This window comes from Moschus berezovskii, chromosome 12 (assembly GCF_049115385.1).
Source record: "Moschus berezovskii isolate FMDL1 chromosome 12, NW_MosBer_1.0, whole genome shotgun sequence".
Taxonomy (NCBI): Eukaryota; Metazoa; Chordata; class Mammalia; order Artiodactyla; family Moschidae; genus Moschus; species Moschus berezovskii.
In genome coordinates this window covers 32,009,503-32,028,135 of record NC_142471.1, presented here as the reverse complement: position 1 = coordinate 32,028,135, position 18,633 = coordinate 32,009,503, and the positions used below count along the sequence as shown (strand labels likewise).

The 18,633-nt window shown below is 46.7% G+C and overlaps 1 protein-coding gene and 1 pseudogene across 2 annotated transcripts in view; both read right to left on the bottom strand.

Annotated features, from left to right (window-relative positions):
- LOC148775967 (FUN14 domain-containing protein 1 pseudogene) overlaps positions 1-10,205 on the bottom strand; it is a 387,926-nt pseudogene extending 377,721 nt beyond the window's left edge. Inside the window, exon 1 of the transcript XR_016038744.1 lies at positions 10,105-10,205. The product of XR_016038744.1 is annotated as an FUN14 domain-containing protein 1 pseudogene (transcript). The remainder of the gene's footprint in view (positions 1-10,104) is intronic.
- The window catches only part of LRMDA (leucine rich melanocyte differentiation associated), a 1,238,587-nt gene extending 1,221,619 nt beyond the window's left edge, over positions 1-16,968 (bottom strand). The window contains exons 1-2 of the mRNA XM_088842049.1: positions 16,839-16,968; positions 10,105-10,205 (exon numbers count right to left, since the gene is read on the bottom strand). Of these exons, the coding sequence (XP_088698175.1) occupies positions 10,105-10,205; positions 16,839-16,868 (131 nt within the window). The 5' untranslated portion in view covers positions 16,869-16,968. The remainder of the gene's footprint in view (positions 1-10,104; positions 10,206-16,838) is intronic.
- Positions 16,969-18,633: the final 1,665 nt, after the last annotated feature.

Here is an 18,633-nt window from a genome sequence, read left to right as displayed (position 1 = left end):
GGCAAAAGAGATTTCATGCAATGTTAGTTTGAAAGCACCGGTTCATTAAGGATATTAATTTTCTGATAACTACACATTTAAGCATGACACACTCGCGCAGTATCTACAGGATTTCGCAATTATTAATGCGTGACAGTTTCAAATGCTAAGTGAATCAATTAAACAGCAGCATTCACAATTTGAGAAGAGATAACTGCTTCATAACTACCTAAGACTACAATTTTCACATGACAAAAAAGAGCCATTGAGGCGCCTTCAAAACCTGACAGGTCAAGAAAGAAGTTTGAAACAAAAGCACCTTACAACCGTCATCTCTCCTCTTTACTTGTCAGATCAACTTTGCTGGTGTCTCCCCAGAAACGGCATCACATGCCAGCTGCCACAAGGTGATTTTTCATGTCTTGTCAAAGAAATCTTTTATTCTATTTGCTCTGCATTAACATGTTACATTTATTGATCAAGGGCCTGTTCCTCAGCCACAGCAGGGCACTGAGCTCTCCATGCCTACGGGGCTTTGATGTCCCGGTGACATTCGAGCCCGAATAATGCACATACTAAATGGATTTAATGCAGAAATGTGTTTGGGTCTGACAGTTACATTAATAACAGCCCCTCACACTGATAAATATGCAATTGCTACTATTAAGAGTTACCCAATTATGGGGAAAATATTTCTCTACCTTATAAATAAATCCATCAGGGTAAAAAAAAAGTTTTAACAATGGTGCATTTTCTTAAAACACTTCTCCAGCTGCAGAATACAGGCCGTGTGCGGGGGTTAACACCCCCTCTCCCCACCCTCCTCTCCAATTGTTTTTAGTAAGTCTTGCTTTATCTCAAAAATGGTTCAGGGTTTTTTGTTGTTTTAAAAAAAAAAAAAGCTCTTTTGTCGGTCTTCCCTGCTCTACCCGTCTCATTTCTTCAGAATCAGAGAAAAAGCAGACACCCAAGAGACTGAAAAATTGGGTTCTGTATAAACTCAGAGAGGAGCTTAAGGGAGGTGGTGCAAAGGTGGGGGGCACATAGCTGATCCCCATAATGATGGGTCTGGAGAAGGAGGTGTCTTTTTCTTTAAACTCTAAAAGGAAACCTGAGCATGTGTGTATGTCTCTCCCTCGTTTAAAATCCTGAGCGACCTTGTGCGGCAGCGCTGATGAGGCTGAGTGCAAAGGCGAAGAGAAAGCAGCTGGGACGGAAGAGGGCTTTTACGGGGAAAGTCTCGGCCAGGGAGCATCTGCAGTTATCACATCCCTGCAACCGAACACAGCCGCCCAGCAAAAAAGCGGAGTCGCTCCCCTTCCATCATAAAGGAGCGGGAACAGCTGAAATCGCCAACAGGGCAGCCCCTGAGGAGACAAGAGGAACAAGGCTTTTCACGGGGTGGGTGTGTGCCTGCAAGTGCATGCAAGTCCAAGCGCACGTGCACACGTGTGCGCACACGCACACACACACACACACACCTTCTTTTCCCGCCAGAACCAAAAGTCATGCACACAGTCATCTGTCTCAAGGTTCTTCATCCCGAGGCTGCGACAGCAGCGCCATGGCAAATGCTGAGCCCTGACAGTGGCCATGGCCATCTAAGGCACACCCAGGGTGGCAGGGAAGTGGTGGCGATAAAAGGGATGAGGTCTCTGGGAACCCTCAACTCCCAGCCGGCCCAGGCCTCACAAGGTCTTTGTACATCAGGAAGGTTTGGGAGAAACTGGAGAGAGAAGGAAATGTAACAGACAGAGCTCTAAGGCTTGAAGAAGCCTGGAGCTGTAGGAGCCACTCTGATCCTGCTACTGTGAATTCAACAGGTCATTTGTGATTTTAAAAAACAAACCCCCCTCCAGGGGTGGGGGGAAATGACTGCCCATCTTCAAAGAAAACACTGATTTAAATCATGAGAAGCAATCTAGAATAACTGTAAAGCTGAATTCAAACCACAGGAGCCATTTAATTCCAGCTCTCCCGTTTAACCATCAGTGTGGTCTCTGGGAGATTTCTTCCTTTATCTGGGCCTCAGTGGCTCCATACGTAAAAGGCTGGTGAACTGACACCAGTAGGGGTTCTGCCCAGCCTTACTTAGCAGGTGGCAAGTATTCCATGACACTGGTTCTGTGTTAAGAAGAAAATAAACATGATGACTGGTATCACTTATTTGATCCCTTGTCCCTGGACTCCTTTGCACAACCTAGCAAGTCACCTCTGGGTACTTTTCTACAGGGCTGCTTTCTCTCATGAAGCGAGCCGTTCCCAAGCTCTCTCTGACAGAACCCAAAGGTCCTCCTCAACACAGTGCAGTTGGCATGGCAGAGGGAAGGCTCTTTTGTCCAAAGCTGTCTTACACCCTGCAAGATACTGAGCACTCCAGGCCTCACCCACTAAATGCTCACCCCATCTGTGATAGAACCTCATGGTTCAGAAGATGCAAGACCAGTGAGTAGAGAGTCTGAAAGGATTAAGCTCACCTGTCTCTCCCCCCACCTATTCCCTCAAATCACCACTGCCCCCAGCAGCCACCCTGACAACACAGAGCAGCATCACCACATGCACAGCGATGACCTCAGAGCAGAGAGCAGGGCAGAGGGAGAAGGGAGAGCAGCGGTTGGGGCCCGAGTTCCAAACAGCTTAGGGAGAGAAACTTTACAAAGAGAGGAAACCCAAGATTCTGGGTTTCTGGTCCAGTGGTTAAGATTCCACACTTCCAGAGTAGGGGATACAGATTCGATCCCTGGTTTCGGAACTAAGATCCCACATGCCACAACGTGAGGCTAAAAAATTTTAAGAAAAAAATAAAAATAAACCCAAGATTCTGAAGGAGTTAAACGGGTAAGATGAGAAATAAAAGGCTTTCACTTAAAATGTCTAAAAATTTCTCATCCTGGAGGCAACCCTGTAGGAAACATGGAGACAAGGTTTATGAAAGCCCTTTCTAAACCACACTGCAAGTCACAGCTGCACGGAGCAGCACCATCTCTAAGAAAGCTGAACCTCAGGAAAGCCCCCTGTTCTCTCAGACAACTCTCACCAATTGCCCACCACTTCCCCAGCTTGGTCTTATACTCTATGGCTCAATACCCCCATTTTCTGGCCAATGGGTAGAAATCTGCAAAGTCAGGACATTTTGGGGGGAGAGAGGCAGGAAAGTACCATATAAATCTCGTTTGCAGTGGCCCGCTACCCACTCCCTTCACCATCTTCCCTCCCTCCCTGTTTTACTTGAAGCTGTTTTTGGTAATAACAGAGAAACAAAGGGCTTCCCGATGGCTCAGAGAGTAAACAACCTGCCTGCAATGCAAGAGACACAGGAGATGCAAGTTCGATCCCTGGTTCGGGAAGATCCCCTGGAGGAAGATATGGCAACCCACTCCAGTATTCTTGCCTGAAAAATCCCATGGACAGAGGAGCCTGGCAGGCTGCAGTCCTAAGGATCACAAAGAGTTGGACACAACTGAGCAACTAAGCATGCATGCACAGTCACAAAGGTCACTTCAGAAACTGCCGTAAGTCAAGGAAACATAAGCCTTGCTACTGAGACATTAAGTATTACCTGCCAGCTCATTTTCCACTTCACCTTTTGACTGTATGTTCGGCTGGTAGTCAGAGACACTAGACTGGCCAATGATATTTTTAGAACTAAAAAGAAAAGGCGGGAGGGTGGTTACTTTTGATGGCATTGCCCAGTTCAGAGAGAACACGGCTTCTAATATGTAGACCCTGCCTCCTTTAATCACTCAAGGCTTATCAAGGCCCTAGAACTATTGTGGAAATTCACTAACAGTTTCTCTTACTAAACCCTGACTTTCCCATCATCATCTCTTCCTTTCAAGTCTCACCAACAAGAGTTCTGTTGCCACCCCCACTCCAATATCAGTGAGCTCCCCAAGTAAGACCACTATATTTGGGTTTTGAAAACAAATATGAACAAGGCCCCTGATGGCAAATAAATGGTTTGATGAAGACCCAGTACCAACAGAACATGCCCTTTGAGCTGTTCTCCTAAGAGTCTAGGCAGGGAACTCTCCCTTACTCATTCCTAATGTAATTTGAAAACAGGAATGCTTCTAGTTGGGAATGATGAAAAATGTGTGTAAGATGAAGCGGGTGTAGCCTATGTAATGTCAGACAGTTGGCAAACCAAGGTATCTGTACCAGTTAGAAGAGGCTAGGCTATGCTGTATTAAATATTGTCTGATGACACAAATTTCTCATTTACAATCTATGTCCAACATAGATCAGCAATGGATTCTAGCCATTTATGATCAGAACCCAAGACTGACAATCATAGCAAGCAGAAGAGAAACTTGCAAATTATGTGCTGGCTCTTAAAGTTTCTGCCCATTGGTCATACCAAAGGGTACAAAGGTGTGCAAACATACCACATGCAGAAAGAGGAAATCATGAATGTTTGTGAGGAATCCCAATGACTATCAGAGAGTGAAATGGCCCTTATGGATAGTCAAGGGTGGATTTTTTAGCTTCACTAGTGCCATGTTTAAGAACTAACCCTGGCTATGCTTAAGACCTATTATTTCTGTTAAGCACATTATACACAGTTGGCTTCCCTGGTGACTCAGACAGTAAATAATCTGCCTGCAGTTCAGGAGACCCAGGTTCAATCCCTGGGTCAGGAAGATCCCCTGGAGAAGGGAATGGCTACCCACTCCAGTATTCTTGCCTGGAGAATTCCATGGACAGAGGAGCCAGGCGGCTACAGTCCATAGATTGCAAAGACTCGGACATGACTGAATGACAAAACCGCCACTTTATAGTTACACATTCAACATTTTTGTAACTAGCCCAAGGGCAGTTAAACAACTAGTGAAAGACAGTCATAAGATTTCAAGACAGGATGGTCTGACCACAAAGCCTTGGTTCTTTTCATTACACTGCCCATTTTCCCAACTGGGAAGCAAGCTAATAGACCCAGTTCTGCCCAGCTGTTAGTAAACAGGCATAGATGCGGTGTTATGTTCATCCTCAAAGATCTGACAGTGCACCCAGTGTCCACCTCTCTGCCTGGTGGGAAGAACAGAGTCACAATGTTACTGGAGCTGCCCAACTCCCCAGTCATCACTGTCATCCTTGACAAAGTCAGAGAAGCAGCAAGCTCTCACCTAAGACATCTCCTAAGCAATTCTCCCACCCAGTACATTTATCAGAGTGATGCTAAGTAAGATGCAACTGCCAATAATTTTTAAAATGTAAGCTTCCTGTTTCCATAGATCAATTAAGCCCTCTCAATTTCATTGTCATACTGACACAGGTGTGTTTATCATTGTGTGCCATGGGAACTCTGCTCTGCCCACTGTGTTCACAAGCTCAGTGGGCAACCTACTCAAGGCCCATGGGAGAAAGAAACGGGCCACCAGAGAGAATACTGTCCATACCCAGTCCAGGGAGAAGCAAAATGAAAGCAGCAACAAACTATTACCAAGTTCTCTTTTCCTTGATCAAGAAACCAGCACTGGTGATGGCAGAGGATTCTCTATATTGATCAGAGAAGTAAAATATGAAAACCTCAAAAGGAAAAAACAAACAAACAGTTAAAGGAAGAGTTTGGGACAATGGATATTCAAATATTCCTGGTAGCATAAATTGGTATCACCTCTCGGGGGAAACTTGCCATTTGTATCAAGGCCTTCTGACTATTCCGTCCCCAGGAATTTGCCCCAAACAACTAATCAGAGATATTCATCAGTGAGTATCACAAAGCAATTTATAAGAGAGATTTATAACAGTAAAAATCTGGAAACAATTTAAATGTCCAACAATAAGAAATAAGAATTGGAAGGACTGATGCTGAAATTGAAGCTTCAATCTTTTGACCACCCCGATGCGAAGAACTGACTCATTGGAAAAGACCCCAATGCTGGGAAAGATTGAAGGCGAGAGGAGAAGAGGATGACAGCGGATGAGATGGTTGGATGGCATCATCGACTCAACGGACATGAGTCTGAGTAAGCTCCAGGAGTTGGTGATGGACAGGGAAGCCTGGAGTGCTGCAGTCCATGGGGTCACAAACGGTCAGACACGACTGAGCGACTGAACTGAAGTGAAGAAATAAGAAACCATTCAAACATGTAATGCAGTATTTATTGAGATAGGAATATGCTTCCAACACAATGTAAGCAACAGCATCATTTAAAAGATATTTGGCATCATGAAACATCCAAGGCAATAAAATGTTAACAATGGAGATTCCTGGGTGGTAAGATTATCAGTGAAAATCTGAGAGAAAGAGGATTTCTGTCATACCTTTCTGGTTTTCCCAAGATTTCTATACTGATCACGGTTTTACTAATTAGCAGATTGTCTTCAAATAATAAAGTACATTCTCATGTAGATATAAACACTAGATGGATATGTGATCATTAACGCATCCAAGTGCCAGGGACACAACTTCACTCCTCTCGGCTGTTACCTAATAAGCTTCCCAAACCCTCTGTGGCCATTACAGGGGAGATGGCAGGACCCTACCTACCCCTGCGAATCGTGTCCAGAGAGCTGGTCCCAGTTCATTGTCTTTGTGGCTCACCTGGGTCTCATCCAGTCATAATAGGAAGAATGAGATCTGAGTTGAGAGAGTAGGTATGTCTGAGTCTTTTAAGGGAGTCAGGAATTTTATTTGGACCTTTGTCTTCCTTCTCTTTCCAACCTGTCAGGGAACATACTGGGTCCAGGGACTTTCATCCTCCCAGGACAGGGTCAAAGAAGCAAGACAGCCTCAATTTCCAAGACTTTCTGCATAGAGAAGTAACCAGTCTACTACTGTACAACCCAATTGAGAGAGGGATGGATTCATAGTTAATGCAGGAGAGAAGACCCTGAGGTGTAATGGGAAGAAAAAATAATGTTTCAGAGCTTATAAATCCATAACCACCCTCCCCTCCAGCATAAATGGGTAGCCATAGAGCGAATCAGCAGAAACATCACTTTCATGAACGAAATTAACAATGATGATGGTGAATGGCTTTGAATTAACAGCAAGGCAACAGAGAAGGATGGATGACCTGATCGTGAGTGGTTAACTGAAGCCTAGTGCCTCTCTTTTAACTAACATCTTGGCAAGAAGTAATACGAATCTGGCCCCACAAGAAATTCTCATGTTAGTATATGCATGGACTAACTCTGGAGGATGACAAAGACCAACTACCAGTAGTTACCAGTGCATGTGGGAACCAGGAGGCAAAGGACACGTATGTAAGGGAGAGTTTCTCTTCACTGGTTACAGGCTTGTTCCTTCTAAAGACTGTGTCATGTGTACTGTTAAATATTTTTAAATGAATAAACAGAACTCCTTGCCTAAAAACAAGCTGCAGTCTAAAGCACAGACTGCAGCTGATTCTGTGATTTATGGGAGTAGCAAAATTTGTATTAGCAACTATGGCTCCATTTAAAGGCAACACCCTGACATGACTCTCTGGATGAGAAAAGGAAGCCTGCAGAGATGTCCTGTAAGAAGGAGGGGAGTGATTCTTCCTAACATAACAAAGTGAGAAGAATTTTGTGTTTCTGAGGGTAGCCCTGGAAAGAAGGGACACAGAAAGCAGAAAGTGGGTGGGAAAGAGGGGCACCTGGTCACATGCAGGAGACCTGATCCTGATGCAAGGGACAGCCAGGGAGAAACTCCCCAGGGCAAGGGAGTACCCAGAAGACTTCAAGAACAGCGCTATCCCGGTGTCTCCTGCTGCACACAAAATTACCATCCTACCTCTCCCGGTACACTTCGAACTAGCATAATACACAGTAATGTTGTACTGAGCTTCAAGGGAGATGAAGTAGGTGTCGAGAGTGGGACCAGATAGGCTGCCAAAAGGGAGAACAGAAGACAGAGTAGGGAGTTAGAACCGCGAGCTACGGTAAATCCAGGTGCAGAGCAAATATAGGGTGATATGCTCCCCGCCACATCCCATGGAAATGACAAGACAGGGCTGGGAAGAAACCTTTTACAAAAGGTGGGACAGGGATCCACAGTATTTCCTCTGGATATGACGATCCCTTCAGCCTGGCAGGAATCACATTTCCACTTGTGTGGTAGGTAAGTCCCTGATCTTTCTCTTCCCTTCTCCCTTTCTCTCCCCAAAGAGGAATTAGATAAGCATCGAAACCATCTTTGAATTTTTATCCAACTGAAGGCAAAGGACCTGCATAAGCTTACATCTTCCTCTGACACCCAAGAGAAACAGTGCCACCTCCCCTTGCCCCCAAGTTAGGTAAATAAGACCATCAAAGATGAGTCAAGCTCACCACAACCACATCAAGTCAGAGATACTCTGCATTCGGGTCTGTAACTCCTTCCAGCTTACACAAGTTCTAATACAAACCCTTCCATGAGACCTCACCCCTCCATGGCTCATCCCTGCCCCAACCCAGCTACAACTCACACACTGACCACAGCACAAGTAAGAACAGGTTCCTGACCAGATCTTTTAAGAGATCATTCCTCAAACTCGACACTTAAAATACTCTTCTCCTCTCAACAAAAAGTTATCAAAAGTCTTAATTCCTCTCTTTTTTTTTAACCAACCTCCTTCTCACAAAATTTTCCTGCCTCCAGGCCCCATCATTTCCTATGATAAATCCTTAAAGATCAGCCTCTCAGCGCCAAGAACCCCTTCTCATCAGAGAGGCAGGGCCCCATATTGTGACAAAGACGGCTCTGTTTCCTCAGACCTGACAGCCCAGTCCCATGACCTGTGACTGCTCATACCCCCTCCCAGGGCCCAGCCTCCTCAAACCCACATCCGGGCTCCCAGCAGCAAGGCAGCCACTGCCTGAGTCAAGAGCTCCAAACACCCAGAGGCCAGTCACATGGGAAGAACCCTCTGCCCAAGCCTACTCTGGGGAGCTGTTTAAGGCGCACACATGCCTCAGGCACCACCAGTTGAGTCTGTATTCTGTCCCCTTCTTGGGCAGGGACCAAAAACCATCCTTCATTTGTTCAGAGTCAGAGTTTATTTGGCACCCTCTCACCACTCTGTATTACTCTGTGACTTTTCCATTTCCACATCTTCTCAGAAGCCCACAAACCCCTTGAGAGTCAGGGAGCACACGGTGCCCATTCCCTTCCAACACAATTCCCTGGATGCCCCTTCTGTGGAGATGATGCATCTCAGCACAGCCATGAGCTCCTAAGCACCAGCCCATGAAGCTCTGCTGGCTTCGCCTGAAGTCCCTTCCACCCTCTGGTGCCTTAAAGCCCCAAGCTTTGTCCATCTTCGCTGGAATCTGTAATGCCCGAGTGTCCTGCCTTGGAGAGAAGAGACTCCACACTGTGGAGGAAATAAAGTACCGGAGCCCTGGGGTGGGACTCCAGCTCCTCATCTCTCCTTCCACCTGGAGACAGTCTGTTCCATCAAAGGATAGTACAGCTCTCAAGGGGACACTTAGGAAAAAGCTCTGTGTGGAACCACCTCCTTAGGAAAAGCCAGCACCCGGATCCCTGCCCATTTATCCCACTGATACCTGCCTTCCAAGAACCTCCCAGCTCCCACCCCCACGTTCCCAAACCAGTTACAATTCAGAAACTTTCAGGAAGAAATAACTGTTTTCTCCATTGGAATAATATAGACAATCACACTTACCTTCTCTGCCAATTCTGGAAGAGTTGTTTGAGCTTTCCTCCCACCTACCCCATGCCAACAGCATTGGAATTACTTTGAAATACCATCTGGGAGAAATCATCATCACAAATATTTAAAGTTTCAATTCATAAAAAGGCAAAGAAAAAAAAGAACACAAACACTCTGCCTGGGATTCAGCAAATCTTTGCACAACGGGGTCATCCACAAAAGCATCCCTAAATGCCCCCAACTCACCGGCTGGTTCTATCTCTCTTCCTCTTCAAGAATTTTCTAACATGACGCATGGGCATCAGGGAGGAAGGAAAAGAACAAAGTGACACTGACAGCCCCCTGGTAGGGACACATGTGAGCCAGAGGACACTCATACTCACTGTTTTGTGGGCGCAAGAGGGGAGCCAGAGGACCTTGTGAAGCAGAGTCACAGCTTTGGGGTCCCTTTGGAGACCTGGGCTGTTTGGCTTTTATCTGCAGGCCTTCACCATGGGGCCTGGGTCTCCCAGGCCTGGTCTGTCTCATGAAGGTTACATACCTCAGAAGGTTAAAGCTCAGATCAAGCCTCTTTGCAAAGTGTCCACAGTCCCTGCCGAGGTGCTCTGGAATCTCTCTGCAGTCCTGGCCTATGTAGGACACCTGGAAATTAAAATGGAACAGAAACAATGTGGCCAACGGAAGTCACCCAGCTGCTCACAACCCTGCGTCACTGATCTGATGATTGCTTCCGCAACTTGAAACATGCGCTCCGCACACAAGAAGGCCCCATTTGTGGCTGTTTCCCTGATCAAGTCAGCTTTGGGACTTGGCTTCAGGGACTCTGCCAACAGCTCCCCTTTCTTGGTACACTTAGCATGATGGAGACTAATCCCAGCACAAGGGAAATTGGACTGAAATTGGCCGGATTCAGATGTCCAAAAAAAAAAACCCCAAAGTCAGAGCATGCTGATATAATCACAAAATCAGCCTCCCACTCAGGGGCCTTCCCAACAGCTGCCCCTCTGGCTCTCCTGCTCCCTCTGCTTGGCCGCCCCCTCCCCCAAATACCCTGTTATGCACATTACCTCATAAAAGACACAGCAGATGCACTTACCAGCATTCAACCTGCAGGGTGCTGGAACAAATAGGGCTGGACAAGAAAACCTCCCCAGACCGCCAATCCCATCCTATTACCACCATGTATAAAACGTCCTCTGAACAGAGCCGATTCGAAGGCGACAGGGCAACGATGTGTGGCCAGGGCTTCTAAGACTCTGTCCTCCAGGGAGCCCCTGGCAATCAACCCCATTCTGCTGGCAGAGGTGTTCTTTTAAGCATTCTTTTACTTATTTTTATTATTATTATTTACCTAGCGTATGCCCAAATATTAGGAGGCTGAACTGAAATTTGATCCCAAAATTTCTGAAGGGGAGGTCAGAGGGCTTTCTCACTGCTCCAAGCACTGAGTTTTTGAAGCCTATTTTTACAGGTAGCAATGAGGGCAGGACTGGCAACTAATTCCAAAACCAGTAAGACAAACCAGGGACCAGTCAGTAGTGGGTCACAATACATGATGCTTTCCCACAAAAGGAGCCCATCCTTAACTGCTCAGCAGAAATTCCAGCTCATTACAAGGCTACAGCCTTGGTCCTTTTCACCTTGCAAACCTTCATTCTTCCACATACCGACAGGACGTCCTGGAATGAGAGAGAGACGTCCTAGCAGGTGGAGGTAGGGGTAAAGGGGTTGTGATTCCTAATTGAGAATAAGAATATGGTGGCCATCTTGCATCTTCAGTATTAAGTTAAAATGGTTAAAATTAGGTTATGAATTACTAATACTCTGACCATCATAGAACTATGCAACTGCACTTTCATACAGCTCCACCTAAAACAAGTCACACTGCACCCTGGCACCCTCAACTTTTCAAGTCACCTCTCAACCCTTTCCTATCCAATGGGGACCAATTGCTGACAATATAATATCCTGTGTTCACTATCCTTCAGTAACTTCATTACTGGAAGATACAAAATGGGGAGAAAAGACAGAAAAAAAAAAATAGGTGATTCCAATAAAATAATTTTGACTCAGGAAGATACAGACTAAAAACTAAAGGGCTGTAAGTTCAATATGGTGATCTCTCCCCTCTCTACATAAGAGCCATCTATCTCCTCGTGTAACAAATTAAGTTCTGCTTCCAAGCAGAGATAAAGGATTCTCCAGAGAGACTGGAGAAATCTAGGGACTTCACTCAGCTGCTCACCATCAGCAGCTGCTTCTGCATTATATGTTCACACTAACCCCTAGGCCCATGGCACTCACCTGAAAACCTATCCCTTTTACCCATCTTGTACATATCAAAATCATTCAAGACCTCCATTATATATGCAGCAGAGAGGCTGAGCTTTCAATATGGAAACTGAGTTCCTTCCTCATGGGTTACAAAGAATTAAATGTAGCAGGGACTCAGTCAAAATCCCTCATGCTTTATATGAGGAAACTAAGACTCCAGAGGCCTGCCCTGCATAGTATACCTTCTTAATGAGAGTCTGGACCACATTCTGCATGAGTAAGGACGTCCAACATGGAGGCTGTGGAATTCTTAACTATGCAATGACGATGTGGATATTCTTGATCAACAAATGCCAGCTATCTATCATCATATTTTGGTTTCAAAATGAGTCTTGCTAGCTGAAAGATCTAGAACTACCTCATGATGCCATGTCGAAGGTCCCAGAAGAGTGTTAGAGCCTGCAGAAAGAGGAATATTTGCTCCCTTTTATCTTCTGTAGAATTCCACTTCAGAGCAAACAAACATTAGGGAGAGTTACCACCATGAAGCATTCAACCACTCACAACATGTCTGACAAAACTTCCATTAGCTTGTTTTATTCCAAGATCTTAACACCACAGAGTGTCCTAGGTGGCTCAGCGGTAAAGAATCCGCCTGCCAAGCAGGAGACATGGGTTTGATCCCTGGGTCAAGGAGAAGGAAATGGCTACCCACACCAGTATTCTTGCCTGGGAAATCCGAGGAGCCTGGCAGGCTACAATCCATGGGGTCGCAGAAGAGTTGGAAATAACTGAGAGACTAAACAACAACATTACGGTATCCCAGGAGAACTAAACAAAGCACAACTTGCTCCTATTTCACAGAGATGAAGACCAAGTCTCCAAAATTTACTAAGAACACCAACTTGATAAGCCATGTATATGTGTGGACCACCCTCACAGTAAACGGGAAACTTTTTGAGATGCGAGTTAAGTCAACCATACTGAAGGGTTCAAATTGGCTGGAAAAGGCTTAAAAGCAGCAAGCAGTCACTGCCAGGCATGGCAAACAACACTCATAATGAGAGGAGAGACTTATTTAAGAAGTGCTCCTGCGTGGAAGACATTACATCTCAGGATGTCAGGAGACTTCTTAACACGGGACCACCTAACATAAAACAGGAAACTAGAAGAGCCAGACCAAAAACTGTCTGCGTCTTCACCAAACAAGAGAAGGGATGTAGAGCTTAACAGATTTAAATGCCACCGAAGCAAGAGCCCACCCAAAATGAGAAGGCACTGCGTTTAGCCAATTATTTTGATTTTGAGTGAAATGAAGAACAAAGTTTCATACTTTTAGTTTGCCTATCGTATGTAATATGTACCCCCCAAGACTTGGACCGTATGTACTTACAATAGAAAAGGACACCATTATCAGGGAAATGAAAACATATCAAGTTCAAGACCCCTACAGAGAGGAACACCAGAAAGAAAAATAGTATCTTGGCAGGATCTCCACATGTACACACACTCAGCTCCTCTGAGCAGAAGCTGCAGAAAATTACCAAACTGCAAGACGCGGAAGGTTTCTCTTTGCAGTTGGGACACTATGGCTCACAGATTTTTGGGATGGGGAGAGTGTTGTCAGTAGTCAGACTGAAAGGAAGTTATTTCAGGATGCCTGCCCCCACTTGGAGGTGAGGCATCCTTAATTTTAGATTTGCAGTACTGGAAGCTCCATGAATAGAAAGAACTCTGGTCATGAATCGGCATCCCTGTGCTGCTACTTAACTAGTTGCATTACCTTGGGTGGGTCACAATCTTATAGACTCTGTTTCTTCTTCTATAAACTAGTTAAACACTAACCACCTCCAAAAGGCGTTAAGAATAATGTAACAACTCATATTTATTAAAAGCCTCCCACCTGGCTCTTAATTAGTCAGTTCAGTTCAGTCGCTCAGTCGTGTCTGACTCTTTGTGACCCCATGAACTGCAACATGCCAGGCCTCCCTGTCCATCACCAACTCCCGCAGTCCACCCAAACCCATGTCCATTGAGTTGGTGATGCCATCCAACCATCTCATCCTCTGTCTTCCCCTTCTTCTCCTGCCCTCAATCTTTCCCAGCATCAGGGGCTTTTCAAATGAGTCAGCTCTTCACATTAGGTGGCCAAAGTATTGGGAGTTTCAGCTTCAACATCAGTCCTTTCAATGAACACCCAGGACTGACCTCCTTTAGGATGAACTGGTTGGATCTCCTTCCAGTCCAAGGGACTCTCAAGAGTCTTCCCCAACACCACAGTTCAAAAGCATCAATTCTTCTGCGCTCAGCTTTCTTCATAGTCCAACTCTCACATCCATACATGACCACTGGAAAAACCGTAACCCTGACTAGACAGACCTTTGTTGACAAAGTAATGTCTCCGCTTTTTAATATGCTTTCTAGGTTGGTCATAACTTTCCTTCCAAGGAGTAAGCGTCTTTGAATTTCATGGCTGCAATTACCATCTGCAGTGATTTTGGAGTCCCAAAAAATAAAGTCAGCCACTGTTTCCACTATTTCCCTATTTGCCATGAAGTGATGGGACGGAATGCCATGATCTTAGTTTTCTGAATGTTGAGCTTTAAGCCAACTTTTTCACTCTCCTCTTTCACTTTCATCAAGAGGCTCTTTAGTTCTTCACTTTCTGCCATAACAGTGGTGTCATCTGCATATCTGAGGTTATTGATACCTAACTAGTCAATCCTCATTAAATAAGCCCATGAGTCACATTTTATCCTCATTTTATTTATGTTACAGGAATGAAATAAGTTAACATATTTAAAGCCCACAGCCTTGTCCTTGGCACCTAGTGGCCACTAGGTAGTTAGTGAATCACACCAGTATTCCTGTGGAAGGGGTTTTTTATTCCCATGTCTCTCTGGTATGAGATTTCAGTATCCCAATTCCAAGTCTGCATTTGTGTCTGCAATTGTATTAATGCCATTACTATAATTGTCCTAAGCTAGTGGAGAAGGAAGACTGAGGCCTTCGTGCTGAATATAAATGATGCATTCATGCCAACAGAAGGCCAAATGGAGTCAGATCCATGTTGAAACATTGTACAGAGAAAAGTGGAGGAAGGACAGCAACATCCCCAAGCATGTGGTGTTACAGGTTTGTGCAACTCCTAAAACCCAGGGCCACAGCCGTCAGGCCACAGCAGCATCGAAAGCAGTGACCGAGTTTCAGAAAACATCATCCATTTCATTGTTTATTTTAATTTTATGGGTGTTATGGTTTTCATTTTTACACATAAGCCATCCCTTTTGGGGGGTTTATGGCTCTCTAAATATGAACTTAAAAAAAGGTTTATCTGGTTTTATGATTGTATGCTTAAGCAATATTGAGATAAAAACAGTAAGAGTGTGAGCTCATGGGAAGTGGGTTTCCTCCCCCCTCCCTTTAGAAGGACCCCAAGTTTGAGAAGGACCATGTGATACACATTCAAGTTGCTACATCCTATAATGGCTGCAAGAGGCAGAACGTTAAAAAGACCTAAAGCCCTCAGCCACCACTCAGATTCACTGACCTTGCAGGTTTAGAATACAGGGCACCTACGACACATATGCATTTTCCCCAACTTGCCTGCTCAGCTCTTCCCCTGGCAGCTCCATTTGTTTAGAACAGTCCCCAAGGGCCCAAAATGCCTCACTCACAGGTCACCGCCCTTGGGCTGTTTGGGATGAGCTAAATTCAAGGGGCTCAAGAGAAAAAAAAATGAGCTTTGGAAATAGAGGATGAGAAAGGGAAGCACATGAAGGCTGGTGGGCTCATGTCAAGTCTTCCGTGAAGCTGGAAGCAGCTACACCCAGAGACTCCTGGCTCTGAAATGCAGAGACCTAGGTTCTGAGGGTCAGGGACCTGGCTTGGGCAGAGGCCCTTTCCTCTAGCCCTTCCCTCTGCAGCCTTATTAACTCCCAGAAAGTCCCTTTTCCCTGCCAGCTAAATAAGACACTTCATTTAAACCTCTTTCCCAGGCTAGTACCTCCCTGGCCTGCTAACTCCTGAACTCTAAGAAGGGAGAAACATTCCCTGAACCCAAAGTAATCTCAAAATCTAATTGTGCCTGACACTACCTGCCTCAAGCAATCCAAGGGGAGAGCTGCAAAACCTCAGAACCATTTCTCTAGGGCATCGGGGGAAAGCAGGGGAGCAGGAGGGCCGGCTCAATCAGAGTTTATAAGGGACACCTGGCTTCTAAAGTAAAAGCAAGTAAAAGGCACCTGGTTCCCCAGTAGTTGAGTCCGACCCTCCAGCAATGACTAAAAACAACTAAAGCGTCACTACAGGGCTGACAGCAAGTAAAGCTGGGTGTCTATCACCCCAGGTGGAAACTAGAGTGTTGCCATCCCCAAGGACGCCCGTTAAAGAAGTCAGGTGCTGAAATAAAACTGGAGCACTGTAGCCTTCTACCGGTCTTTGATAAGGGGTCTAGGGTTAGGAACAGGAGCAAGTCTTCAGCGAAGCCCTGCAACCCAGCGCCTGCACGGTCGCATCGTGATTCTCACTGTGTCTTTCAGACGCTCCTACCTCCGTCGTCGGGAAGAAGAAAAAGAAAACTCTAGAATTACCATTTCTATTTTACAACTGCATTGGTGTAAAGATAAATATATTAAAACGTTTCTTTTAACAAGGTTCTTTTTTTCCTTCTGATTAAGAAAGAAATTACAACTTTTTTGTGGGCTCGAAAAAGTACCGTGGGCTGTGAGAGGCGCCCACTCCACCTGACGGAGAGGTCCGCAGGCTGCCTCTGGTCACTGAGCGCTGGGGTTGGAGGGGTCCGGGCGACCTGAGGGTCCTCGCGCCCTCTCCTCCCACCCAGGTGGGCTCCCCTCAGGCCTGCCTCCCTCCGCTGCTGCAGACGCAGCCCCGAGGTGGGGCAGGGAGCACCCGTCTGACCTCTGGCCGCCGCTCGCCCCAGAGCTCCCTCCTCAGACCGCCCGCGCCCAGGAGGGGGCGGGGTGGCCCCAGCGGACTTACTTGAGTTCCACTGACCACAAGCCCGGCCATGGCGACGGGGCGGGCGCGCGGTACCGAGCGCCGAGCAGGAGCGCGGCGGCGGCGGGCAGCTCGCGGCCGGCGCTTAGTTCCGCACTGGGCGGTCAGCTGATCCGGCGGAAGCCCGAGGCGCGGACGGAGCGTCGGAACCTCGGCTCAGCTGTGACCCGCCGCCCGCCCTGCGCCGGGCCTCGCGCAGGTGAGCCTCAGATACCGCCCCGCGCGCCGCAACAGGTGCCCGGCGCTCCTGCGCCACCCTCGGCGGGGGCGCGGCAACCACCTGGCTTCTTGGCACCCCACCCCCGAGCGTCCCAGGACCCTATCGTTCAGGAGGGGTCAAGACAACAGGAATAGGTCCCCCATCTCACGCCCAGAGCCCTGCCGCGTTGGTGGGGGCGCGCTGGAGGATAGTGGAAGGGGGAGGTCTCCCATCACGAGCTCCCCATCTGAACCGTTAGCCAGGCGCGTGGAGAGCTAGGACTTTCCTCTGTGTCACAATCCGGATTACATAATTGTCCCCAACTGCAGGGAGGAGGGGCGTCTGGGCGGAAACTCCTCTCCCCAACTTTGAGGGGATGGAGGAAGGGGGATAGTTAAGAGATTGAAAGGACACTTGATGGAGTTTCCGTTTGCATGGGGAGCAGGAGGAAATTGAATTTTTCTGTAAGTAAAGCACTGGCTCAGCTAGTAGCACCCTACTTGACAGGAATACGCCCCGGGAAGAAGAGCCTAATGATGTTCCCAAATTTATCCGCTAATCTCACAGAAGTGAAAGTGAAGTCGCTCAGTCGTGTCCGACTCTCTGCGACCTCATGGACTGAAACCAGGTTCCTCCGTCCATGGGATTCTCCAGGCAAAAGTACTGGAGTGGGGTGAAATGTTAAATGTGAGGCTGCAAGTCATTGGCGGAGTCGGCTCCCCACACACGCCTTCCCCGCATCTAGAAGTGAAGGGGGGCCTCTGCTGCCTCCTGTCTGGATGAAGTCAGGCCTGGTGGGCACACAAATGGATGTTCATGCCTATCCTCAACTGAAAGGGCCCCAATTTTCTCCATGCCTGTTTTTGCCTTCACACCTCCATCATCAGGATGCACAAAGCTATCCAGTTCAGTCGCGTCGAACTCTTTGCAACCTCTTGGACTGCAGTATGCCAGGCTTCCCGGTCCATCACCAACTCCCGGAGCTTACTCAAACTCATGTTGATCGAGGCATTGATGCCACCCAACCATCTCATCCTCTGTGGTCCCCTTCTCCTCCCGCCTTCATCTTTCCCAGCATCAGGGTCTTTTCAAATGAGTCAGTTCTTTGCATCAGGTGGCCAAAGAATTGGAGTTTCAGCTTTGGCTGAATATTCAGTGAATATTCAGGACTGATTTCCTTTAGGATTGACTGGTTGGATCTCCTTGCAGTCCAAGGGACTCTCAAGAGTCTTCTCCAACACCGCAGTTCAAAAGCATCAATTATTTGGCACTCAGCTTTCTTTATGGTCCAACTCTCACATCCATACATGACTACTGGAAAAACCATATCTTTGACTGGACAGAGTTTTGCTGGCAAAAAAATTACCAGATTCCAGTTCAATTTCATGTATCACCCATCCCTATTGCAACTGAGAGTCAGCCCAGCGGTAACTAGCCTTTCCACCCTGCTCCTTTCATACCAGTGGGCATAGGCACCATTTGAACAGAGAAGGGAAAACTGATTCCTGACACGCCAGACTCCAGGTCTCATGGATATTCCAAGTACTTCAGTTCAGCAGACTTATTGATGACTGTAGC